At 37.6% G+C, this 27,817-nt stretch overlaps 1 protein-coding gene across 4 annotated transcripts in view; it reads left to right on the top strand.

Annotated features, from left to right (window-relative positions):
• Positions 1 to 22,107, top strand: part of NAA16 (N-alpha-acetyltransferase 16, NatA auxiliary subunit) — a 67,472-nt gene extending 45,365 nt beyond the window's left edge. For 3 of the 4 annotated variants that reach the window (XM_047720044.1, XM_047720045.1, XM_047720046.1), the window contains 10 exons: positions 614 to 783; positions 1,139 to 1,291; positions 6,600 to 6,728; positions 12,047 to 12,260; positions 13,277 to 13,470; positions 14,665 to 14,773; positions 15,186 to 15,284; positions 15,608 to 15,751; positions 19,365 to 19,462; positions 20,720 to 22,107. In XM_047720044.1, the coding sequence (XP_047576000.1) occupies positions 614 to 783; positions 1,139 to 1,291; positions 6,600 to 6,728; positions 12,047 to 12,260; positions 13,277 to 13,470; positions 14,665 to 14,773; positions 15,186 to 15,284; positions 15,608 to 15,751; positions 19,365 to 19,462; positions 20,720 to 20,917 (1,508 nt within the window). In that variant the 3' untranslated portion in view covers positions 20,918 to 22,107. Of the gene's footprint in view, positions 1 to 613; positions 784 to 1,138; positions 1,292 to 6,599; positions 6,729 to 12,046; positions 12,261 to 13,276; positions 13,471 to 14,664; positions 14,774 to 15,185; positions 15,285 to 15,607; positions 15,752 to 19,364; positions 19,463 to 20,719 lie in introns of those variants that run through there. The other variant, XM_047720047.1, reaches the window with a different exon arrangement.
• The last annotated feature ends 5,710 nt before the right edge of the window (positions 22,108 to 27,817 follow it).

The following is a 27,817-nucleotide window of genomic DNA, read 5'->3' as shown; positions in this document are numbered from 1 at the left end:
TTTCAGACCTGTATGTCTTCCCTGCTGAAATCCATTTGGAGAGCTTGGTATTTCTTTATCTACTGTTCTGTAGCTCGAGGTTCAGAATGGGGAACAGGAGAGAACTCAGCTGACTGTCACTGCTTTTGTCACATTGTCGGGTTCATTCCACCTTGTCAGGAAGGTCTCTTCATACCTTCAACTTTGGCTTCCCCTGATGTAGGATTGAGGCCTAGGAAATGCAAAGCCCTAGCAGGTCTTGTTTGTGTGGGGTAGTTAGGGACTTCTCTTAACCCAGCTGTTTCCCCTGACTTTTCCTGGTCTGCTGCCTTACATTCTCAGCCAGAAAATTCATAGAGTTAGACCGATTTACCTCTTTTCCCAGGATGGTTTCTTTGGGGTGAGGTAGGTGTTAGAAGCCTGTGAAACCAGCATCTTGTTTCTCTGCCTGGCTGCTACTATTTGAACTTTATGGCATAAAGTCCTACCTTTCTCTTTTGAAATTGGTTATTTTTCTGTGTTTTTACCCTTACTTTTGTGGTAATTATTAATTTCATCATGCATTAAGGGAGAAAGTATGTGATTTGCTTTACTTTGCCTTCTCTATAGTAATTTTATATTTGTCTGATTGCAGAGAATGGAGAGAAGGAACCTCCAACAACACTGCTCTGGGTTCAGTATTTCCTGGCACAGCACTTTGATAAACTTGGGCAGTATTCTTTGGCTTTGGATTATATTAATGCTGCAATTGCTAGTACTCCCACTCTAATAGAATTATTCTATATGAAAGCAAAAATTTACAAGGTAAAATCTTAGTTGTGTTTTTTGATGAATTTGACACTTTAAGAACTCTTGGAGTTTTTTCTATATAAAATATAAAAATAACTTCTAGGGTACACTGATAATCTGTTTCTAACACTCTAATAATTCTCGGGCGTTTTATGTTACATAGTGGTATAAACAGTATATAATCCTTGGTAATCCCTTGATACATCTCTTAGTAAATGCGAATTGTAATTTATCCAAAGAGTTCTAGATAAATTTGTTAGAAATGGTACCAAATTTCTAGTTTGTCTTTATTGACTTTTTCTATTTATATTCACCCATAATGTATTAATCATAAATTCTGTGGTTTCTTTAATACTTTCGTTTCTTAAAGCACATGGGTAATCTCAAAGAAGCTACAAAGTGGATGGCTGAAGCACAGTCTTTGGACACAGCCGATAGATTCATCAACTCCAAATGTGCGAAGTACATGCTTCGAGCAAATATGATAAAAGAAGCAGAGGAAATGTGCTCCAAGTTCACAAGGGTAGGAAATACCATACATGAGCGTGTACTTTTCTGAATTAGTAAAATGAAACTCCAGTTCTCTGATAATTTGTGAAGTTTGCCACTAAAGTTCAAAAGAATTCATTTTTTGTTACTATTTGTATGAGTCCCGTCTAAGTCGTGTCCTAAGTACGGTTTCTTCTGTGGCGGAGTGTGTGTGCACATGTGCTTCTGGTGGCGGATGGTTGAAAGACAGTAATAGGAACACAGTACCTTTATACACAAATAAGCAATATGCCAGACTTCAGTGCTTATGTGTAGTATTCAGTTTATAACTTTTTTGTCTCATTAGTAATTTGTGGCTCCTTTTTAATTTCTCTTTTACAGTTGTTTTGGATCTGCTCATAGAGTTCTTTCTATGTAGAACTAATACTTGTGGGGGTGCCCTGGGTGGCTCAGTTGGTTATGCATTTGACTCTTGGTTTCACCTTACAACATGATCTCCGGGATCAAGCCCCACATCAGGCTCCACTCTCAGTGCAGAGTCTGCTTGAAATTCTCTCTCTCTCTCTCTCTGCCCCTATTCCCCCTTGGGCGTGTGCACGCACGTGTGCTCTCTTTCAAAGAAATAAATCTTTAAAAAAAAGAGAGAGGGGCACCTGGGTGGCTCAGTGGGTTAAAGCCTCTGCCTTCAGCTACGGTCATGATCCCGGGGTCCTGGGATCGAGCCCCACATCGGGCTCTCTGCTAAAGCAGGGAGCCTGCTTCCTCCTCTCTCTCTCTCTGCCTGCCTCTCTGCCTGCTTGTGATCTCTCTCTGTCAAATAAATAAAATCTTTTTAAAAAAAAGAGAGAGAGAGAGAGAAAAGGACTAACATTTGTGGACTATAGTCTCTGGTATTTTAGAATTTAAGTTCTCCGAAATGTTGGGTTTAACATCTATTCCTTTCCTTTCCCTCCTTCACCCTCTTTACATATATTTTACCATGTGGACTTTCTATCTTGTTATAAAAATAGTAAGTTTATGGTTAAAAATATATGTAGACTAACAGAACAGGTAAGGTCAGAAACAGATGCACACGTGTTTGGAAACTTGGCATATAGCCAAGGTGCTTTCAGAATCAGAGATGAAAAGACATTGCTGACACAATTAGTTATTTGTATAGACAGACATAAAATGACATTCTTCTGCTGTACAGAAATCAGTTGCAACTTAATTAAAGAAAGCCTTATAATCTAGCTTTAGACTTTGAGGTAGGAAGCATTTCTTAAGGCACTGAAAACCTTAAGTATAAGAGTAAAGTGAATATATTTGGGGCACCTGGGTGGCTCAGTGAGTTAAAGCCTCTGCCTTCGGCTCAGGTCATGATCCCAGGGTCCTGGGATCGAGTCCTACATTGGGCTCTCTGCTCAGCAGGGAGCTTGCTTCCCCCTCTCTCTCTGCCTGCCTCTCTGCCTATTTTTGATCTCTGTCTGTCAAATAAAAATAAATAAATAAAAAATAAAATCTTCAAAAAAAAGGTACAGTGAATATATTTGACCATATTAAAATTAAAGTTTACCTATAACAAAAATAACTATAAGCAAAGTGAGAAGGTAGACCATAGAATTGGAGAAGGTATTTCCAATCCATATGATGGAATAAGAATTTATAAAGAACTCCACAAAGAAATAGTTACTTAATACACATTGAATATGACTTTGAGGCATAATGTGCAGACTGTGTTCCCAAGTTTAATTTCCAACTTTTGATGAAAATACTTGTGAATAAAATATTTTTACCTCCTAGTGCACATGACATACACATTGGAGGGCTTTAGTGCTGGTGTTTGTGAGTAAAATGATTTTAGATGAAAGTAAGTTAGCACTGTGCCCTGTGATACTAAGGTATTCCTACTGCAGCCCCAGCGTACCACCTTCCTTAAATGTTAACCAGATTCGGGTTGTGTCAGGGTGTTTATCATAACCTCCTATAATTTACAAGTCACAGAATAGCTTGAGCTTTTATTGTGAAAACTTAACTACTTAAAAGAATGTCAAAGAAACAAAAATACACACACACACTAAACCTTGTAAGCAAAAAACAAGACAAGAGAAACATGGGCAAAGGATGCGAATAGTTAGTTCACAGAAGTGGAAAGTGGAATGGCCAGAAACGGTGCTTTCATTAGTAATCAGGGAAATAGTAAGATCTCATTTTGTACTATCTAAGTAGCATAAATTTAAGTCTGGTGTTCGTAGGTATTGGTAAGTAATCTGTCATATATACAGATATATATATACACAAATATATATCATATATATGAAATGTATGTTATATTAGTAAGAGACAAATGGTGTATAGGTAGTAGCCTTTCATGAAAATTTAAATGTGTGATATATGTGAGTGTGTATGTATATATGTTTATCTATGTGAGTGTGTATGTATGTATGTTTATCTCACACATTTAAATTTTCGTGAAAGGCTACCACCTAGAGACCATTTGTTGTCTCTCACTCATCATAAAAATGGCTTTTTCATCTGAACCTTCCTGAATTCCACTTTCTCATATTTAGAGTAATGCAAATAATTTGTGTACCATTTGTAAGGGGAAATAGAAAGTGGCTTTAACAATTATTAAGCCCTGAGCTAAGTACTTTATATACATAATCTCACTTAATCCTACCAGTCCTCTGATAGCATTACTCCCATGTTATAGTCAAGAAAATATTTAGAGTGATCGGGTACTGGGCCAGCTGGAGATCACCCAGCTAGTCATTCATTTTGGAGCCAGGATTCTAGCTTAGGGGGTCTCTGACACTAAAACTAAAACACATGTTTTAGAATTGTAATAGGAGCAGAAACTGCAGTGACTAATGTTTCTGAAATTCATACGCTGCAGGATCAACAGATGTAAAATGGTAGGTATATTGTCGGGGGGAAAGCATTAGCAAGAACGCTGGCTAACAGGTAAGGAGAAGGAAAAATAAAATAAGGAAAATCATGATAATGTTTATGTTCACGTAGCACTGAACCATGTGTCTGGCATTTGGCAACAAAGTGGTTGAGACTCTGAAGGGTCACGTAGTACATAGTGCTGGAGCTCAGACTCTTCCATGCCCTTCACAGTGCAGCACAGTTTTGGAGATGGCAAGATGGTACAGGAATAGATGTAAAGGCAGCAGTGTTTGTGCAGGAGACAACCCCCTGAAAGGCCAGAGCGGGGATAAGAAGGAAAGTGCCAGTAAAACGAGTATACACAACCTTTTTTTTTTTTTAAAGGAAGTTAGGTTTTATTTATTTATTTGACAGAGAGAGAGAGAGCACAAGCAGGCAGAGCAGCAGGCAGAGGGAGAAGCAGGCTCCCTGCTGAGCAGGGAGCCTGATGCGGGGCTTGATCCCAGGACTCCGGGATCATGATCCAGGCCGAGGCAGATGCTTAACGACTGAGCCACCCAGGCTCCCCTGTACAAAACTTCTTAAGTTGAGTAAGACCAGTGATATTATTATTATTTTTAAGATTTTACTTATTTATTTGAGAGAGAGAACTCGAGAAGGGGAAGGTCAGAGGGAGACCAGACTCCCTACTAAGCAGGGAGCCCATGCAGGTCTCGATCCCAGGACTCCGGGATCATGACCTGAGCCGAAGGCAGTCGCTTAACCAACTGAGCCACCCAGGCGCCCCAAGTCCAGTGGTTTTAAAAACCAACAGGCACATATGCACACCCAGCCACAGTCAGCCAAGATGTGTCTGAAAAGGCACCACAGAATGTGGAAGAACAGGAAGGGCTGGCTGGTTGAGGAGAGGAGTCCCCGAAATCTGTGGTCCAACCGGCTTGTCAGACTTGCATCTGGTCATCCACACTTAACAAGTTTTCCTGTCGGATGGAGAGCTGCTTCTGTTTGGCCACTCTTGTTCTTTGGCCAGGCATGTCCATAATGGTGGTAGACAGCCCACTGGACCAGGGGAGGAAGATTGCTAACCTTCGAAAGTCACTTTATGTGTGATGATAAGTGATTCTAGCTGATGCTAATAAGTCAGTGAAGTGGCACATTTCCTTCTTGCAGAATTTTCACTGTTTTTTAGAGTTTTTGTATAGAGTTGTTGATGCAAGCTGGACAGTTCTAGTTAGTAAAGATTTTCAAATGAAAAAGAATGTAGATTTCTTAGAAAAATATGTAATTATCAAAAAATGGAAAATAAATACAACCATAAGGAAGAAATAGCATATACCTATAATTCCATTCACTGAGAGATAACCAGTTGTTGCTTTTTTTTTTTTTTTTTAAGATTTTATTTATTTATTTGACTGACAGAGATCACAGTAGGCAGAGAGGCGGGCGGGGGTGGGGGGGGCACATGCTCCCTGCTGAGCAGAGTTCCTGATGTGGGGCTTGATCCCAGGATCCTGAGATCATGGCCTGAGCCGAAGGCAGAGGCTTAACCCACTGAGCCACCCAGGTGTCCCGAGATAACCAGTTTTTATACTTTTAATGAAAATGTTGAAAATTGAACTAGTCACCCAAAAATGAGTGTGAAAAAGAACTGAAGGCTGAAGTTATTTATGTATGTATACCTTTACCATCTTCCGTGGTGGGTCACATAAAATATATTTGAAATAACTCCTCTAAATTGTGACAAAGCTTCAGTGTCCCTCCATTGAAAGTCGGTGCTTTAAGTCTTACACTCTGCTCAGAATTCTCATTGAACCCAAGTTAACAACTGTTCTTCCCAAATACCATTATTTGGTTTTGTCAGCCCACTGCCAACGAGAGGAGCTGGCAAGGAACAGGAAACAGACACATGGACATGAAGAAAGTATCAACCAATGGCCTAAGATGAAGGGAGGAGACTGGGAACCTGGAAAGCAGGCTTAGAACTATTCCTAACAGATTCAGCAATAATGGGTGTACATCAATGATAGTGACCCTGAGCCAACAGGGAGAGGGTTAAACAGCGTTTGCTTAAAAAGAAGAAGATAGGCAGTGCTTCATAGGATTACTGTCTTAAATGGTTCATCAATTCATTAAGGAGGCTTCCCCCTCCACCTGGGGCTTGAGCTCACAATCCTGCGCTATCAAGAGTCAGACACTTCACCAACTGAGCCACCAGGCGGCCCTGTGGTGTTCAAAACTTAGCTTCACCAGTTTGGTGCCTTTCCCGGGTAGTGTTGAATACCCCGACAGAGCTGGGTAAATAAGACATGTGATTTTGAATCAGCAGAATTTGGAAGCACCTTGAGATAGTTGTTTATTGCTATTCATTGTCATAATAATACTTGTAGCCATCGTTGTAAAAGAGAAAATGAGGTTTTTATAGGATCTCTTTTATTGTTTGCTTCCTATATTTGTGAATGCTTCCCTTGCAGGAAGGAACATCTGCCATGGAAAATCTAAATGAAATGCAGTGTATGTGGTTTCAAACTGAATGCATTTCAGCTTACCAGCGTTTGGGGAGGTACGGGGATGCCTTGAAAAAATGCCACGAAATAGAAAGGGTAAGTTGTAGAATTTTGACTCTATTTTTCTCCTGTAAGGTGACGAGAAAAGCAGGTTGATTTCTACATGGGATCCTCTACCTGTTCTGACTACTTTGGAAACTTCATTGTGGAAAGAAATCTGGATGGTTAGCCTTTCAGACATTCAGAAGTTGTGAACAGATGTCTGCTTTTTTGATCCTCAGTTGGTTATGATTGTGACGTGTCTACATAATTTGGTCTGTGGGAAGAAGGAAAAGATTGATCTATCAAGCCATTATTGCTATTATTAACATACATTCAGAATTTCTATTTCGTAATCAGGCCATTGTTTGATTTCATCACTCGCCCAGCAGGACACACAAGCCCATGGCCACCTCTTTCCCCTTTATGTCAGGATCTGCTCTGTAGTCAGCCTCTCTCCAGTTTGTCTTCCCAGGATATTGTTCTCTGTGAACAGCAGTCTGCGGCTGGTTTGCAGGCTTATTGTATTACTTGCTTTTAGGATTATGTGTGATGTGCCTTAGCGAGGGGACTTTTCTTTTCCTTTGTGTGAATTTTGTTTTCCTGTTCTTTGTCATCTCTGAAGCACTCTCCTTCCAAATGGACAACAGGAGGAAAAGAGCCACAAAAGCGCGCCTGAGGCAGTCCTCAGCAGCCCTCAGTTGGGGGCTCAATCGGCAGCCCCCTGCTCCCATGCTGACGCAGTATAAAGCCACAGGCGGCGTAGTCAGGTGAGCCTGCTGTCTGCACTGGGCAGTCACTTTGGCCGTTTTCCCGTGTGAAACTTCTGAGGTGACCCAGAAGAAAGAAATTTGCACATCCTCAGGATCATTATAATCATATCTCCAGCTTCAGCCCCAGTCCTAACATTAATGACCACGTATTTCTTTGTGATATTTATTGAGGATTGTTAGAATATGATGACTAGCAGTTTCATTACTAAGTTTCATTTAGATTATTCTCTCCCTTGAATTTATAGTGATGTTGGCTGAGGAACATGAAATAAAATTCTATAAGGTCAGATCAGCTATATATAGTTCAAGAAATATGATTTGGCTGGTAGGAAGCATTTTTGAAGAAAAAAGATTACAGGAAATCACTGGCTATCAGAGATTAAAATATGACAGACATTGTCACCCTCTGTTCATGTTACATAATTATTGCTAGAAACTTTACTGTTTTGATTTTGGATTTGTTAGTCCTTGAGGACAGAAAGAATTAGACACAGATTTTAAAAAAGAGTGGGGCGGGGGCGGTGCCTGAGTGGCTCAGTCAGTTAAGGGTCTGCCTTTGGCTCAGATCATGATCCCAGGGTCCTGGGATCCAGTCCTGTATTAGGCTCCCTGCACCACGGTGCAGGGAGCCTGCTTTTCCCTCTGCCTCTGCCCTGCTGCTTGTTCTCTCTCTCTCTCATGCTTGCTGTCTCTCAAATAAATAAATGATATCTTAAAAAAAAAAAAGACTATTTGTAGACACTTGTAAGCTAGTCTTTTATAGTAAAAGTAAGACTTAACTCTTCTAGTGGTTCTATGTTGAAGTGTGAATGCTTAGTACAAATAGGGAGATTAAATATTTATTGACTGATTAATGCTAAAATTCATTTCTAATAAAATTAACATAATCTAAAATAATTCTTAATGATATGTTTTGTGAAGATTTAAGAATAATTGCAGAATTTACAGATTTATTATAAGTATCTGCATAATTGCTTTTGTGCCTGGATTTTAACTATTTTTGTAAAGAAATGAGCACCTTTCAGAAATACAACGTTGCAGTTTACCTTCACCTTCAATGAATACAGTAGAAGTTCAAATAAGGGCTAGGCCTTTCTTTTGCCTTCAAAAATTCATTCAAGAATTCTGTCTTCAAGGTTAGTTTCAGCTATGACACATATTGCTGTTAGCTTTTAGTAATTGGATTTAAAATGTTAGAATTCTGGAATGGTCCCATGTAATACTTTCTCTGCTTTCATCTTGCCACCCTCAAAGGATTTTAGGATTATATGTAACAGTTATAAAGTCCAGCCCAATCTGTTTAGAACTTGAGTTTTATTAAAAACAAAAACAACCATCTTCAGAATATTGGATATAAACTTGTGTTCAGAATAACTTTAAACTATTTTCTTTTAAGAATTCCTTTCTTTTCCTATTTTTCCAGGTGATTAGTTTCTCATTATTTTAGTCTGCTTTATATCTGAAACACAGCAGTAATACATATTTCTAAAACTTCATGATAAGATCTAGGATTTCCAATAGATCAGAGCCATATGCAGTTCATAACTTGATCTTCTAGCGCATCTTAATCCTGATCCAGTTGACGCCTGCTTTATAATGACAAGATTTTCTATAAAGAGCATAGAGTCACGTATTATGCTATTTGGTCTGGTTATTATTTTTTGAGTCAGAGGTTTTTGTTGCCTTTCTGTATGTGAGCTTTTGTTGGTTTCCTCCAGGAACTCTGAGAAGTAATGGAGTGGGAGAATCTGGGTGAAAAGAGAGGGACTAGTAGGGAATTCTTAAAGGAAACCACACTCTTAAGCTGTCACTAGCATTTCTCAGTTCTTCGCTGACTTGACTTAACGTTGATTCCAGCCCAATTTTGACAAGTTAAGCAATTCCTACCAACATTACCTTCCCCCGGCCCCAAAAGAACTAGTAGTTTATAATGAGAATATTGAGTTAAAAGCCTGAGCTGTATGTTAAAATTTGGGTACCTAGTTTCTGCAGGAAGCTGGTAGGTGACCATACTGTGTTATTGTTTAGCTAAAGTATGGGGAGACTAACTTCACCTGTTTGTGTCAGCTAGTAGATTTTTATGTTTTATAAATCTGGAGACTTAAATCACCTCAAGGTAGTGTTAGGGAGATCTTTGTGGTGATGGACTAGTTCTGTGTCTTGATTGTAGTCGTATTTACATAAATTTACACATGTGGGGGCGCCTGGGTGGCTCAGTGGGTTAAGGCTCTGCCTTCAGCTCAGGTCATGATCTCAGGGTCCTGGGATCGAGCCCCGCATCGGGCTCTCTGCTCAGCGGGGAGCCTGCTTCCCCCCTCTCTCTGCCTGCCTCTCTGCCTCCTTGTGATCTCTCTCTCTCTCTCTCTCTCTCTCTCTGTGTCAAATAAATAAATAAAATCTTAAAAAAAAAATTTACACATGTGATAAAATCATATGGAACTATATACCCACATTGTTCCGATGTCACTTTTTTTATTTTGTTCTCATACTGTCGTTGCGTAGGATATAACTTCTGGGGGGACACTGAGAGAAGAGTGTACAGGATATCTCTATGCTAACTTTGCAACTTCCTCTGAATCCATAATTATTCCAAAATAAAGAATTTTTTAAAAAGAAAATCAAGCTAAGATTATTTAGTTGTTTATAAGTAGGATTCTGCAATATAGCATTTCTTCCCAAAGCAAAATTATTTTGTTAGTATCCTACTTTTCCTAATGTACTCTAGCCTTATGCTGTCCAGCACTGTTAGCTTACTATAGAGTGACCAACATCCTGGTTTGCCTGGAGCAGAGCAGGTTCTTAAGACACAGGGCTTTCATTGGAAAAACCAAGAAAGCCCCAGACGAACTGGGATAAGTTGGTTACCCTATGTATGGAAGACTAACTGGAGAGAGGCAGCCTGTGAGCTGTTAACTGGTAAAGAGGCGGCTTAAATGTTGTGGTTCCCTACGGCTCCCTCTAAGACTTGACTCAGACCGTGTCTACTAAAGCTGCTAGAGTATCTCCGGAAACTTGCATCTGCCTTTTTACACATAAATGTTTCTCAACTTTAAAATAAAGTCCTGTAATCTTGTAGATGTTATCATCTCATTTTGTATTCCTTGATTATTGGCACTGCCATTTTTCCTGAGTTGTATTGGATTTTAAGATCTTATGGTGCTAGAATAACTTGATTTACATTAACCACGAAGATAATTTTGTGGATTTTTTTTAAAAGCATTTATGAAATATGTAACCTTTTGATTAAAAAAAACAGGTTCATGTTAATTCTTATGAGTTGGTTTGTCTTATTGATGAGAGGAATGCAGTTTTCAAACATAACCTGTTAAAGCATGATTCCTAAAGTTATCAACTAATGTTAAATGTTCATTTTTCCCTCTCTACACTGTGTACTCTTATTCTTTTTATCTTAGAATTCTTCCCTTAAAATCTCAGGTACTTAAAGTAATTCTGTGTGTAGAGTATTTCTAATCACCAGCACAACTAAAATTATGAAATGTGGACAATTACTAATGTGTCTTCTGCACAGTGAGTTACTTTGGCCCCCGAGACAGAGGGCAGATGAAGTAGGAGAAGAGCTTAATCTGGTTTTGCGTATTGAATCATTCGTTTTTCTTTGTATTTTTAGAGAAGCTAAAATAGGGGAGAAGAAAGAAGATAGAGGTAGAGGTGCACATAGGAAAGAAAATAAAAGTTTACATTGTTTTGAAGTAGCGATGTTAATTGTCTTCTTGCCATGTAAGGAATTAGCTTTTTAACTTCTGGGGCCATGGACCCTTTGAGAATTGAATGAAAGCTTTGAACTCTCTCCTTGGGAAAATGTTGTTATGCTCATTTATACACAGACTACATATTAAGAACCATTGCTAAAATGGAATGTTGGTAGATTAGTGGGAGTTTATTGAATGAGAAAAAATCATAATGCTCTGTGTCCAATAAAATTGAAAATATCTTAATTTGATTCCTTAACAACTTCGTGAAATTGGCTGTATACATTTCTTTATTCCTAATGGAGATTAAATATTTGAGGCTGTAGGAAATTAAGAGGTCACACATGCCTGATAAGCAGCTTCTCTCTTGAGTTGGCAAAAATTATCCTTATTGAATGTTTTGCCCTATGCCAGACCGTGGGGATAGAGATGACAGGGCTTACCCTCAAAGAACTTACAGTTGAGTAGAATAGTCTGATTTGTAAACATTTAATATGAACCTATATATATTTGACCTTCATTCAGAGCTCTGTTTAACTTTGTCATGTTGATTTTGGGAGAATACTAAGGAGAAATATTTCCTTAGAGCAAAAAATTAATATATACTGATTTCAGTTTAAAAAAATCTGATCTAACTTATTACACAGACATTGAGTATCATCACAAAACATGATTTATAAGGAATGGCCAAGGATTGTTATAACAGAAACTTCAGTTGAATACAAAGAAGAGTTTGATGTCCTTTGTAGTGTTAAGAACTGCCCAGTAGAGAGGGCAACTAAGTGGAATTGTGACTGCTTACACTGTATTTGGGCTTTTTATGATCTTCTTTTTAAAAATAGACATTGTTGACATATATGTAAGGAATAATTTTGTGGGTTTTTTTTTAAAGCATTTTTTTGAGATAACCGATGATCAATTTGACTTCCATACATACTGCATGAGAAAGATGACCCTTCGTGCCTATGTTGACCTTTTGAGATTAGAAGATATACTCAGAAGACATGCTTTCTATTTCAAGGCTGCCAGATCAGCGATTGAAATATACTTGAAATTGTATGATAACCCCTTAACCAATGAGAGCAAACAACAAGAAATAAATTCAGGTAACTGGAAAGGAACTTGTGTTAAAAGGATTGAAAAGAAAACTACATTTCAGAATGTCATTAGCATTAACAACGTATAGAAAAGCATGTTGTCAAATGGATGTGAAGACGAAATCAGGTCACTTATATGCTAAAAAAACGGTGGATAGGGAGAGGGAGGTGCTTGGAAGAAGTCAGTGGGATCCTATTCTGTAGCTGATACTGATAACTAGTCCTAATGGATGACTTGTAATCTTATTTATTTATTTTTTTATTATTAAAGATTTTTTTTTTTAAGTAATCTCTACACCCAACATGGGGCTCAAACTCACAACCCCGAGATCAAGAGTACTACATTCTACCAACTGAGCCAGCCAAGCTCCCCACAATCATTTTTTATTTTTATCTTCAGTAAGGCCAATTGGGAAAAATAGAAATGTCTGGGTTCTTTTTCTTTCTTTCCTTTTTAATAGCTTTGAGCCCTTTTGGGAAATACACATATTCTTACAACTTTTGCTGCCTAGTTGGTTGAAAATAATAGTGCCAATGAGAAGACATGTACAGCTTTTTATTCACTAAATTGTTAGTGTCTATAGATATTTGAGAGATAGTAGCATGGAGGCAAATTTCTGAACAGATCACAAGTATGTGTAAATGTCTGACTTACCCTTGATATATTCCAAGAGGGTCAGTGTCATCACACCCCTGTACGCTGATTGGGTCAGCAAGATGAAGTGATGCCTAAAGTCATGTATTGTGTGCAAGGCGGAACTGGGCCAAAATTGATTAATTTTGTTTTATTAATTTATTTTTTTAATTGATTAAATTTAGTCACAGTATTTGCTGGTTGCCTTCTGTGTGCTGGTGTGTGTGCTGGGCTGTGGGAATATACTTTCTAAAAAACCTCTGTGTCCTTGCCTTTTCCCCCTTTCCCCTCTTAAAGCTGTATTGCTTTAATGCAGTACTGTGTATTGCAGAAGAATGTGAGGTAAATGGAAACCTTGATTTAGAATTTGTGTTCACTTGGATATTTATAGAAAACCTGTCAGCCAAAGAATTGAAGAAAATGCTCAGCAAGCAAAGAAGAGCTCAGAAAAAGGCCAAACTGGAAGAAGAGAGAAAGCATGCAGAACGGGAACGTCAACAAAAAAATCAAAAGAAAAAAAGGGATGAAGAAGAAGAAGAAGCCAGTGGTCTCAAAGAAGAACTTATACCTGAAAAGTTAGAAAGGGTGAGATGAATTTACTGTGTTTCTTTGTAGGATTTACATTATTTGGTTCTGTTCTGGTCATGAACATGTTTTAATTAAATCTGGAGATCAGAGCTGTTTTGCAATATTTCAAGGTCATTATGATAGTAGTCAATTATTTTTGAGTGATAATATGCAAATTTTGGTTAATGCAAATGATACATAGAATTGTAGTTGTGGTGGGCAGCACAGTGGTCCTTGAAATCCAGCCACATTCCAAATCCTGGAATTTGTAAATATGTTGTATTACACGGCAATGGGGAATTAATGTGGCAGATGGCCTTAAAATAAGGAAGTTAGCCTGAATGATCTGGGTGAGCCCAGGTGAATCACAGTGCGTCTTCAAGGAGAGGGGGTTGGAGTAGCGGAGGAGGACTCAGTTCTCTGTTACCTGGTTTTGAAGAGGGAATGAGGGAGCGGCAAACGGAGATTGTGGGCAACCTTGAGAAGCCAAAAAGGGCATTGAAACACACTCTCCCTTAGAGCCTCCGAAAGGGACATGGTCCTGCTGACTTCTTGATTTTTGAAACTGGCACGACCCATGTTGGACTTTAGACCTACAGAACTGCCAAGATAATAACTCTGTGTTGCTTTATTGACACTAAATTTTTGGTAATTTGTTAGAGCAGCCAATTATCTGTTACATCTGGAAACATTTTATATATCTTCATAGGTTTTAGTTACAAAAATAAAGCACTTCATCTCTGGGATTTTCTCAAAGTGTCCATAGTTATTTGGGGATCATATTTAGGGAAATATTTAACTTTCAGGTTTATTTACTGTGGAATCTAGTATAAGGATTTTAAACTGGTGATTTTTTTCTATTTACACAATGCAATTGTATTTGTCTCCTCACTTTGAATGTTTCAAGATTAAGGGCTATCAGTATTTGGTGCCCCATCTCCTTAAGCCTGTGGAATAATTTTCTGGACATTTTGGAGTTTTATGAGATTATATTGATTTTATAATAAAAAAATAGAGCTATTTTCATTTTGAAATTATTGACTGTTTTGAATTTGTTTACAGATGATAGTTTTAAAATGTTTTCTTGCTTATTTGATCATATAAAGAGAACTGTAAGTTACTTTAGATATGTACTAATATGAGATTTGGGGGGAAACTTAACTTGTGTAGCTGTTTGTAAATGTAGTAATTTTCCTTTCTGTTTCAAAATAGATAGAAAATCCATTAGAAGAAGCTATCAAGTTCCTTATACCTCTTAAGAACCTTGTTGCTGATAACATTGACACTCATCTGTTAGCATTTGAAATATATTTTAGAAAAGGTAATCGTTTGAATTCAGTTGTTAATCCTTATTCATATTCAGTGTGATCTTTATCAGTTAGATCGTTAGAGTTCCATTTCAGCCTTCCACAAAGGCTCCTGATCCCTTTTTCCTTTGCTACCCAAAACTTTACAGGGCAATCAGAATATTATGATCAAATCCATTTTGAGAATAGTTTGAACAGTCATACAAATTGTTTACCTGAAGCATTCAATTCTACATGATTTCAAGCTTTTCTTTAGAAAATAAAAATTGTCTTTGATAACCAAAGTCAGCTGTGAATTTTGCTTATGAATGTTACAGGAAAGGTAACATTTTGTCACTGGAATTTGAGTGAGGCTAAAATAAAGTGACTAAAACAGCATACATAAATATTCATGCTGTTACTTTTATATTTTCTTTTCTGACACAGGGAAGTTTCTGTTAATGCTGCAGTCTGTCAAACGAGCTTTTGCCATCAACAGTAATCACCCATGGTTACATGAATGTTTAATTAAATTTTCTAAGTCTGGTAAGTATACAAAAGGTAATGTTAATGTAAAAGCGAATGTGACAGTTCAGCAGCCTTCTGTTAAGTTGGACATTAAAAAGATTTGCAATAATATAAAGCAAAAAAAGATAATATTTGTAGTGCATCTATAAATTAAACATACTAGTAAGGATATGCTAAAAATTAGTACATTTTTAAGCTAGAATATATTTATATTCCAAAGGAGCAATATTTTACTATGTAAAATGTATCAAGCTTAATAGTAAATGTAAATGTCTTTAAAAATGCTGACTTTCAGAGAACAGATGAAAAAATTTTTAATTCCAAATATTTTGTTTTTATAGTGTCTAATCATAGTAATCTTCCAGACATTGTGAGTAAAGTTCTATCTCAAGAAATGCAGAAAATATTTGTCAACAAAGATTTGGAAAGTTTTAATGAGGATTTTCTCAAACACAATGCTACCTCTCTTCAGCATCTGCTTTCAGGTCAGTGTCTGACTCCTCAGGTTAAAACATTTATGGAAGAGGTTAGAGTGAGATGAAAGTGAAAGTTTGTAAAGATGTTCAGCCTTATAAATTATCATAGAAAAAGAAATTAACACAATACCATTTTTGATCTTTCAAAATAAGAAAGGTTTTTTTGTTGTTGGTTTGGAAAAAGGAGATGAAAGTATGGTAAAGACATGGTGAATAAGAACTCGGTATTTTGCTTCTGAAAGTGTAAAGTGGCCGAGCAGTTTAGGAAAGCAGTCTGTCATTCTGAGTAAGAGCTTCACATTGGGGTGCCTGGGGGGCTCAGTCGTTTGAGTGTCTGACTCTTACTTTCAGCTCATTATGATCTCAGGGTCCTGGTGTTAGGTCCGTGATCAAAGGAGCGAGACTGATAACAAAGCGAAGGTTCAAGCAAAGCTTTATTTTGCGCCAAGCATTGAGAATCAAACCAACCGTTCAGGGCTGCCTTTTACAGAGAGAGCAAGCGACTCCCAGCCTCACAGACCGCCTAACTTTTATAGAGCGAAGGCCATGTGGTTGAGCCTGGCCACACACAGGTGGCCAATGAGATTGCAACACACAGAGAAAGCTGCACAGTCATGCTAGGTCACACACGGGTGGCCAATTGAATTACAGTTCACCCCATAGTAGCTATTTGAACTAGCCTATCACCTTGGTCAGAATTGGCGCCCAAAAGGCGGGGCCCACACTCCTTTGTAGCTAGGGAGACAGTATGCGTGCTCTACTGATTGGATGTCTCCACCTGGCCTGACCCGCCCTTGTATTTGGGCTCTGTTATCAGGGACTGGTCGACTACTTTCTACTGGTTTCCCCGACTTGCTTTTAAGTAAGTTCCCTGTTGGGGGAGGAGGGTAGGGTCAGTCGAAGTTTTACTGCATAAACAACAAAATCGCTGTTTAACCGAGATGAAATCGCTCTGGCTAAATAGGCCCTTACGCTGGATTGAGTCCAACGTGGGGTTGTGTGCTGAGTGGGAAGCTGCTTGAGACTCTCTCCACTGCCCCTTCATGTGTGTGCACTCAAATAAATAAATCTTCTTTTTTTTAAAGATTTTATTTATTTATTTGACAGACAGAGATCACAAGTAGGCAGAGAGGCAGGCAGAGAGAGGGGGAAGCAGGCTCCCTGCTGAGCAGAGAGCCCGATGTGGGGCTCGATCCCAGGACCCTGAGATCATGACCAGAGCCGAAGGCAGAGGCTTTAACCCACTGAGCTATCCAGGTGCCCCTAAATTAAATAAATCTTTAAAAAAAAAAAAAAAAAAAAGAGCTTCACATTATCTGTGATTTCTTGGCTGTGGTCATACTTTTGCAAATAATTTTAAAGAATTAATCCAAAGCAGAGATAGGGCTTTACGTGTAAAAATGGTAACTGAAATGTTGTGTGTAAGTGTAGGGAAAAGAATGGAAACAAATTTAATGTATGTCTAGTATGAGGGGAAATGGTAGTAAGTTTGTAATGAGATAGAAAACCAGGCAGTCCTATAATATTTATTCAAAAAATTTGTAATAACAGCGGTAATTTTGTAATATGTACACAGAATTAACATACAATATACTCTCAACTATGTTAAAAAAAAAAAAAAGCCTACATGGGATAAAGGCTAAAAAGAAACACATATGGAAGCTTTAGTTGTTTCCGTTCACATTTTGTGGTTATGAGTGATCTTTTTTTTTCTTGTATTTTTATTACTTGATATGTTTTGTATTTTGAGGATTTATTTATATCCTGCCAGTTACAGGAAGGATTATAGGCAGTTTATACAAATTCATAAAACAACAAAATGGCATGGATAGATAAGATGGTAAACTGGACAAAAGATTGTGGAAAAGGCATTGGGGACAGCAAGAAGTGTATAATTATGCTCCTGCAGTAAGCCATATACTTAAATATTTCAACCTAAGTTTTCTTGTTCTAAAGGGAAACTTTTTGATTCTGGTGTCTATGGAAAAAAATTATTTCCTATGAAAAATGACAGCTTCTTGGTAGTAAGGACAGATAATTTCTCTTCAAGAATACAAGATAATGAAAGAAAGCATTTCTTTATTATTATAATTATGGGAAATGCCTTCCCAAATATGTGAAATTCTAAGAGAAAGGTAATTTTTGCCACATAAAAATAAAACACCATGAAGAAAGTCAGAAGGCTGGGGCACCTTTTGTCAAGTAGAGCACGTGACTCTTGATCTCAGGGTTGCGAGCTCAAGCCCTATGTTAGGGGAGGAGATTACTTAATAAATAAAAATTTAGAAGAAAAGTTAAGAGGCCAATTGGAAAAAAATATTTACAGATATGCAACTAATAAAAAGCTAATAATATATGTAGAGCTCTTATAAATTAACAGTAAACAGTATAAATTGGTAAAAGTCCAAGAGAAAAATGAACATAGAGTATGGACCAGGAGATATAGGAGATACAGACATGGAGAAAGAGGTTATTAAAATACCTGTTGTCTCCGTTGTGAAAGGGAAGGCTTCATGTGTGAACTCTACCAAACATTTAAAGAGGAGTTAATACCTATTCTTCTCAAACTATTCCCCAAAATAGAAGAGGAAGAAAAACTTCCAGATTCATTCTATGAGGTCAGCCTTATCCTGATACCAAAACCAGATATAGACAGTACAGAAGGAGAACTACAGGCCAGTATCCCTGATGAACATAGGTGCAGAAATCCTCAACAAAATATTAACAAACTGAATCCAACAATTCATTAAAAAATCGTTCACCACAATCAAGTGGGATTTCCTTCTGGGTTACAAGGGTTAAGTATTTGCAGATCAATCAGTGTGAAACATCGCATCAATGAGAGAGAAAGGGTAAACACCATATGATCATTTTAGTGGATGCAGAAAAAATACCACCCAGGAATAGGGATAAAAAAAAAATCTTTAAGAATTACTTATTTTCGGGGCGCCTGGGTGGCTCAGTGGGTTAAAGCCTCTGCCTTCGGCTCAGTCATGGTCTCAGAGTCCTGGGATGGAGCCCCGAATCAGACTCTCTGCTCAGCGGGGAGCCTGCTTCCTCCTCTCTCTGCCTGCCTCTCTGCCTACTTGTGATCTCTGTCTGTCAAATAAATAATAAAATAAAAAATAAAAAAATTTAAAAAAAAAAGAATTACTTATTTTCTTTGTGAACATGAAAGCGTTTTCCTTTTGTCCCTCTGTCACACAATTTGTTCCTTAGTTGTTTTATTTGAAGGTATCATCTTTAAAAAATGATTTCAGCTACAGGGTAGCCCATATTTATAATTTGACCTTTGGCATTTCCAGGGGGAGGGGTGGTTGTTAAATCTGATCTCCTGGTAAGTGTTTGACAACCATCTCTTTTTGACAGAAGAAGCCCTGATTTGCAGCATTTTGCCATAATATAAACACTCCCGTTGTGGCCCTAGTCTGTCAGTAGGATGTCATTGAATTGGGAGTTGGGTGGAGACTTTGCATCTAGCTCCCAAGTTCTGCTTAGGAGTCAGCTCCAACCCGCTGCTGATTAAATGCTTGGAACCCTATTTGAAGTCATTGGTTGATGTCAGTTGAATCAATTGTAAGATCTTGGAGTTCACTCATTTTGTAGTATCTTGGTATTTCAGGGGCTAAAATGATGTATTTTCTGGACAAGTCAAGGCAAGAGAAAGCAATTGCTATTGCCACTAGATTGGATGAAACTATAAAAGATAAAAATGTAAAGGTAAGATTTTTCAGATTGATTTCTGCAAATTTGTGGATATGGAATGCTCTGACAGAACATGGGTCTTTACAACATAATTCTTGAGTGGGCCTTCAGAGTTGTGTCTGGATTTAGATCTCAGCTCTATCAGTTATGATCTGTGTCACACACATTAGGCAGATTTCCACTTCTTGGCTTCCTCTTCCTCATTTATAAGATGAGGATGAAAACAGAGGCATACCTGCGAGATACTGTGGGTTCGACTCCAGACTACGCTGATAAAGTGAATAGCACAACAAAATGAGTCTGGTGAATTTTTTGGTTTCCCAGTGCATATAAAAGTTATGTTTATACTGTACTGTAGTCCATCAAGTGTGTAATAGTGTTAAGTAAAAAAAAAAACAATCTAAATGCCTTAGTTAAAAAAACAGTTTATTACTGAGAAATGCTAACCATCAACTGAGATTTCAGTGAGTTGTAATCACTGATGACAGATCATCATAACAAATATAATAATAGTGACTAAGTTTGAAATATTTGCAAGAATCACCAAAATATGACACAGGGACACAAAGTGAGCAAATACTGTTGGGAAAATGGTGACAGTAGAATTGCAGACACCAGGTTGCCATAGCCTTCAATTTGTAAGAAACACAGTATCTGCGAGGCACAGTAACACTGGCTGTGTCTGTACCACTTACCTGCTTGGCGGGAGGGTTTACCGAAATACTGTCCTGCAAAGGGCTAACTCCCTGCCTGTGCATAGTAAGCCCTCAGGAAATGAGAACTACTGTGGTTAATAAAGGACATTTTCATTGTAGTGATTAGTTTCAGAGAGTCGCTTTTTCAAGCAGTAGAATTTTGCCATTTTTTAAGACTTTGCAGAATTGATTTCTAAAATGTTCCTGTTCTAAACTGAGGGTTGTTGGAGGGGAGGTAGGTGGGAGGATGGGGTTACTGGTGATGGGCCTTGGGGAGGATACATGATACGATGAGCACTAGGTGTTGTGTGCAGCTGATGAATCCCGGAACTCTACCTATGAAACTAATAATACACCATATGTTAAGTAATTGAATTTAAATTAAAAATAAATAAATAAATAAAATGTTCCTGTTTTGAGGTGATTACTAACTGTGAGTAGCAAGAAGTTATCTTACACTGAGGCCTTGCCAGTTTTCTTTTGCTTAATTAACACCTTGTAACTTTTGGTTATTAAAATGATTAGTAACCCAGCCTTTTTTCTTAAAAATTATTTTTATTCTTGCCTTTTTAAATAGACTTTACTAAAGGTTTCTGAGGCACTGCTTGATGGCAGCTTTGGGAACTGTAATTCCCAGTATGAAGAATACAGGGTGGCCTGTCACAACCTGCTTCCTTTCACTTCCGCTTTCCTGCCCGGTGCAAACGAAGCTGACGGTCCCGGTGTGGCACTCAACCATACAGCCAACTATGATGTCTTGGCAAACGAAATCTGAAATCCCATAGAAAGTTGACTCCTATAAGACTCAGAGCTGAATTCAGATCAGGGTTTCCTTTTCAGGGTATATTTTAATATAGGTATGAAATGAAATAATTGGATAGAATTTGGCAGTAGAGTATTCTGTAAACTTACTTTATCCTTTATCTGACCCTGCCAATTTACATAAACTCTTTTGAAAATTACCTGTTTATACCTGTACAGTTTTCTTAAACTTTCAGATCATCAGCATTGTGATGGGTGCTGTCACTTCTGTATTATGACTATAATTTCTTATTGTGCTCAGTTGTATACAGCCCCACTGTAGTATTTTCTTTAGATCCTGGTTTCAGAATCTGTGTTTTGATCTGTTACTGGTTTGTTGTATTATTGTTTATTTGGTTGCTTTTTGATTAAAGCACATCAGTTTTAAAGTGTAAACTATATTTTGAAAACCACATGAAACTTTTTTTTGGCAACAAAGAGGTTTATTTTTAAATTTATTTCAGTTTGCCCTTTTTTCCACCTTAATTTTTTCATGATTTACCATTTCCTCCTTAATATCCATGAAAATTATACTTTCTGTTGAATAAGGGTACTCCAGTTTTATGTAGATGATTCAGAATGTGGGGACTGGTTTGCCTCTTAATCATAAAAATTCACTGGTAAATTTGTTGCATATCCCTAGATCAGTCTTTTAAGGACCTATGTGTAAGAATTATGCTATCTTGATTAAGTTGCTTCAGGTGTTAACAAGTAGTTTATATCTAAGTGGTGTGCTCCAAGGGAGCATAATAGGGAAGAATACAAATTATAAAGAAACATTGTTACTCTTATAGCCATGCACTGACTCTTTAAATACGTTTTTGTATCAGCAAAATGAAAATTTAAACTATAGTTAAACTATTAAAACATTGTTGAGCAATATTTTTGGGCGGAAGTGTAGGTTTTTGTTTTATCTTGTACAGAAAACAATATTGGAATCATTCAGTATATTTCTTTCAGAACTGTGTAAATATGTCTAATATTAATACATCCCTTTAAGGCAAATATGAGTTCAAAAAGGGAGATTTTATTTAGAGAATCCATTCTAATTAAAATGGTTTTCCTTCACTCTAAGCTGTTTAGATTCATAATTAAGAGAAAAAAACTCACTGTAAAATAATGCCAACCTATATAATGCTGTAATAAATTATTTTGTACACAGTTGCTTATTTGTATTTGTGTTATTATTTCACATAAAATATTTTTGCAAAATGTTTTTTCTTCAAAGGAATAAAAACTTAATCATTTAATTTTTACAAGTTTATAAAAAAGAAAGTTGGTTATTAAAAAATAAACACCTACCAATAAATTCTGGTGCCACAGCAGCTTGGCTTCTTTTTAGTGTTTTAATAATTTTTGAACTTTGCAGTCTTTGTCACAAAGTGATCCTGGCAAGCATGTAATTCATTATGTTACTTTCAGCAAGATGCCACTTGCATAAATGATTCCCATTAATCATAATGTGGAAATCACACTGGTAGCAGCAGTGTTTTGTTTTTTATTTTTTTCAGTGCCAGTCTTTTAAAAGGCATCTCATTGGGATCACTTGAGAATTTCTGAGAGTTACAGGGTGGATACACTTGAAATGTGAGGAGTTGGGTTCAAGGTGTGGAAGGCAGGATAAAGGGTGAAATCCAGTAGTGGCTGAGTCAGTGGATAGAGGTTGTATCTGTTCTCCTCCCTAACTCCCATCCCACTTTGAATATAAGCATCTTATAAACCTGGTATAGGGGGCACTTGGGTGGCTCAGTGGGTTAAGCCTCTGCCTTCCACTCAGGCCATGATCTCAGGGTCCTGGGATCAAGTCCCACATTGGGCTTTCTGCACAGCGGGGAGCCTGCTTCCCCCTCTGTCTCTGCCTGCCTATCTGCCTACTTGTGATCTCTGTCTGTTGAATAAATACAGAAAAATCTTTAAAAGCAAAAAAACAAAAAAACCCAGGATAGGGACAGGGATCTTTTTAGTTAAGGGGGTTGGGGGTGTGTCTTGTTCCCCCACTCCCTACCCGCTGCCTCCAGCTTGGCAGAGGCCCTTTACCTTTCAGAAAGCTTAAGAAGAAGCATCTGAGAACCAAGTACTTACAGAAGTCTCTAGTCTCAAGAGAAAAGTGAGAAGTCCTTTGTCCTGGGAGATCTGCCAAGATTATCAGAACAGATAGGAAAAGACACAAAGATTCAAAGCATAGTGTTGTAATTTAAGAATTTGGCTTCCAGTTTCTTGTGATTTCTTGAGGAACGGAATGAATTTAGTGGGCAAAGCCTAGAGGGTAAAGAACCATAATTCAGTCTGTATTGTGCACCTATTATGTTTCAGACACTAGTCTAGGTATGACATGTACAGTAGTGAGCAGAATTAAGTGCTCTTCTCATGGAGTTTATATGCTAATGAAAGGAGGGAGAAACAAATATAGGATATATTATTCTGTAGTGATAATTGCCATGAAGAAAAACCAAGCACAGTGTGAAGACAGAGAGTAGTGTTGATTATAGTGAAATTTTTGACTATCAAAGAAAGAAGTTGAAAAGCTTACAGAGGAAAAAAGATTGTTCTCAAAGGAAAGAGAATCAGATTTATCAAAAGCATCATTGAATATAAGAAGAAGGAGGGTTTTTTCCAAGTAGTGAAGAAAAATTCCTTCGAGTTTAAAATTTTATATCCAGCCAAATTAGCCTAGAATGTCATAGTATCTAAAAATATCTTTAAGTGGGGCTCCTGGGTGGCTCAGTCCCTTGATCCCCTTTGCTTCAGTGATTTTCATCTTCAGCCTGATCAAACTAACCAGTCCCTTGGCGACATCCCCTCCTTGTCATGGGTAGAAACTTTCACTTCTGAAATAACTTACACAAGTCATGCTGACTCTAGTCTCCCATTCCTCTTACCCTGTTCATTCGGTTATTCCTTCCATAGCTGTTTCAGCTCACCACAGCCTCCCACGATTCTCCCGAAGAGGTTGAACCACCCATCTCTATCTTTGCTTTATAGTTCCATCAGTCAACGACTTTCTCATTCCACTGGGCTTCATTTCTGTGCCAAGAAAAAGTCCCAAGCTTGGTTGAATTCAATAACAAGGATCCTCCAGTCTCATAGAGTGGGCTTAGTGGGCTCCAATCTCACAAGAGTTCATACTTGGTTTCCCAGTATGCTGTCTCCTAGCTACTTAAAAAATTCTCCACTCACTCCTCAGGGTGCCCTTTCTGCCTTGCTCTTAGGTGTGGTAGGCGGATCATGTGATAGGCCCTCCTCCTGCCCAAAGACATCCATGTCCTAAACCTGGAAACCTGGGAATATGTTACTTTCTATGGCAAAAGGACTCCATAGGTGTGATTAAAGATCTTGAGATGGGAAGATAATTCTGGATATCTAGAGTGGGCCCTGAATGTAATCACAAGGGTCCTTTATCTTTCTGTCATCTGTCTACATCTTTTAAGGAATTGGCCCATTTCATCTAGTTTATCAGACTTGTGGGCATGGAGTTGTTCACAATATTCCTTTATTATCCTTTTAATATCCATGAGATCAGTAGTGATGGCCTCTCTTTTATTTCTGTTAGTAATATTGTGTTTTCTCTCTTTCTTGGATAGCCAGCTTAGAGGTTTATCAATCTATAGATTTTTTTTCAAAGAACTAGCTTTTGGTTTCATTGATTTCCTATTTTCAACGACATTGATTTCTGCTCAATTTTTTATTATGTCTCGTTTTTTGTTTTTTTCCCTTTGGATTTTTTTTTTTTTTTTTTGCTCTTTTTCTAGCTTTCCCAGAAGCTTAGATTATTGCTTTAGATCTTTCTTCTCTAATATATGCATTTAGTGCTATAAATTTCCCTCTAAGCACTGCTTTGCTGCATTCCACAAACTTTAATAAGTCCTATTTTCATTTAGCTCGAAATACTTTTAAATTTCTCTTGATATTTCCTCTTTGACTCATGTGTTGTTTAGAAGTGTTTTGTTAATCTCCAAATACTTGGAGATTGTTCAACTATTTCTATTATTGATTTCTAATTTAATTCCATTGTCATTTGAGAGCATGTTTTGTGTGAATTCCATTCTTTTATGTTTATTAAAGTGTGTTTTATGACCCAGAATGTGGTCTAATTGGTGAATAGTCCCTGTCAGCTTGAGAAGACTGTGTATTTTGCTGTTGCTGGATGAAGTGATCTATAAATGTCACATCCAGTGGTCTGATGAAGCTTTGGATTCAACTATATCCTGATTTTCTGGCTGCTGCATCTGTCAATAACTGATGGAGAGGTGTTGAAGTCTCCAACTATACTCGTGGATTTGTCTCTCTCTCCTCGTGGTTCTATCAGTTCTTGCTTCACGTATATTGACGCTCTGTTGTTAGGCACATACAAAAGGATTGTTAAATCTTCTTGGGGAATTCACCCCTTTATCATTATGTGATGGTTCCTTTATCCCTAATAATTTTTCTTATGAAGTCATTTTGTCTGAAATTAATGTAGCTACTCCGGCTTTTTTTTTTTTTTTAATTAATGTTAGCATGGTGTATCTTTCTCTATCCCTTAACTTTTAACCTGTGTATTTACGTTTAGAGTGGATTTCTTATACACAGCATAAAATAAGGTTCTTGTTTTTTAAAATCCGTTCTGATAGTTTGTTTTTAATTGGTATTTTTAAATCATTCATGTTTCAAGTGATTATTGATATTGTTGGATTAAAATCTACAATATTTGTAACTTCCCATTGCCCCTGTTCTTTGTTTTAAGAATTTTCCAAAATTAATTACAGATAATGAACAGATCCAGGAAGCTCAGAGAATACCAATTCGGATAATTACCAAAAAACTACACCTAACCAAACTATATTCAAACTGCAGAAAATAAAAGACAAAGAGAAAATCTTATAAAAAGAGAAAAACAAACCTCACTTTATCTTTAAAATGACATAGATAAAAATTACATCAGACAGCTCTGTAGAAACCAAGCAAGCAGAAGAGAATAGAGTGAAATATTTCAAGTGTTAAAAGGAAAAACCCACCAGCCAAGAACTCTATGCAAGAAAATTATCCTTCAAAAGTGGAGGAGACAAAAAAAATTCATTTCAAGACAAAAATTGAGGGAATTTGTCATCAGTAGACCTGTATCATATGCAATGTTAAAAATTCTTCAGAGAAGGAAAAATGATATAAGTTAGAGACTTAGATGAGGTAATGAGAAGAGTGTTAGAGATGGACTAAAGGTAAAATCCAGTGTCTTATTTTTCTTATTTTGAATAATTTTCACTAATTCTTAATTCTTATTTTTAATTGATCTAGCACAGTTTTTCAAAATAATAAGAGCAACAGCATATTGGATGGTTATAGCTTATGGATAAATGGTATGAATGACAACAGTGTCATATGAGACAGGAGGGAGGAATTGGGAATACTTTCTTAGAAGGTACCTGCACTACCCAAGAAGTGATATAGTATTACTTGAAAGTTAGATTAGTTGTCCCAAAGAATCCAAAATCACTAATTCAAAGGGATACCTGCATCCTGTGTTTATAGCAGCATTACTTACAATAGCCAAGATACAGAAGCAGCCCAGATAGCCATTGATTGATGAACGGATGAAGAAGATGTGGTAAGCACACACAATGGAATATTACTCAGCCATAAAAAAGAATGAAATCTCACCATTTGCAACAACATAGATGGAGCTAGAGAGTATAATGCTAAGCAAAATAAGTCAGGGGAAGGCAAACACATATGATTTCACTTATATGTAGAATTTAAGAAACAAAACAAAAGGAAAAAAGAGAGAGACCAAGAAACAGACTCTTAACTATAGAGAACAACCTGATGTTACCAGAGGGGAGGTGGGTAGTGAGGATGGGAAACAGGTGATGGGGATGAAGGAGGGCACTTGGGATGAGCACTGGGTGATGTACGGAAGTGCTGAATCACTGTATTATACACATGAAACTAATATAACTATACAGTAACAAGAATTAAAAACTGTAATAAAGAAGACGAAATTAGTTGTCAATGTATATTACAAACACTAGGGCAACAGCTCAGGAAATTGTAAGAGAAGTATAATTATTACGCCAAGAAAGGAGAGAAAATGAAACCATAGAAACGGTTCAGTTGAAACCAGAGAAGGCAGCGAAAGAGCAGATCAAAAAACAAAAACAAAAAACGAACGACTCCCCCAAAACCCCCAAACAAAAAACAAAACAGGGGCAAAGAATTAAAAACTGTTTCTATCTATTCTCTGTTTGTCTGTCTCTTCATCTGTTGTCTATTTATCTGATCTGCAATGTCTAGTTAGCTAGGCCTAGCCTCAAGTAGGTTTTGATCACTTGAACTATGGCTAATGTGTCTGAGGAACTGGATTGTAAATTCTATTTAATTTAAATTTAAATAGCCACAGATGGCCAGTGGCTACCATACCAGTGACATCTGTCTGATAGTTCTTCTCACAGGGGTGACCTTTAGCAAGTCAGCCCCCAGAGGGATGCCTTTTTTTTCCAAGACTTTATTTATTTATTTGACAGAGACAGAGACACAAGAGAGGGAACCCAAGCAGGGGGAGCAGGAGAGGGAGAACAGGCTTCCTGCAGAGCAGAGAGCCCAATGCAGGGCTCCATCCTAGGACCCTGGGATCATGACCTGAGCTGAAGGCAGACATTTAACCAGTGAGCCACGCAGGTGCCCCGAGGGATGCCTTTTTCAAATCGCTTTGTAAGGCAGCTCTGCGTGCGAACAGCCAGGGACTTCTCTGGGTTCTCCTTTGGCTGAACTTGATTGAAGCTCCTTAAGGTCCCCCACCTGGTCGGTTGGTCTAGAGAGTAAAACCCAGAGCTCAGCACAAAGTAAGTATCCATTATGCTTCCAGACACAAAGCGCTGTCACGAATCTTATTTCACCGGCG

The sequence above is a fragment of the Lutra lutra genome, chromosome 3 (genome assembly GCF_902655055.1).
Source record: "Lutra lutra chromosome 3, mLutLut1.2, whole genome shotgun sequence".
NCBI classification, from domain to species: Eukaryota; Metazoa; Chordata; class Mammalia; order Carnivora; family Mustelidae; genus Lutra; species Lutra lutra.
The sequence above is the reverse complement of the archived record's forward strand: the minus strand, read 5'-3'. Positions and strand labels throughout refer to the sequence as shown.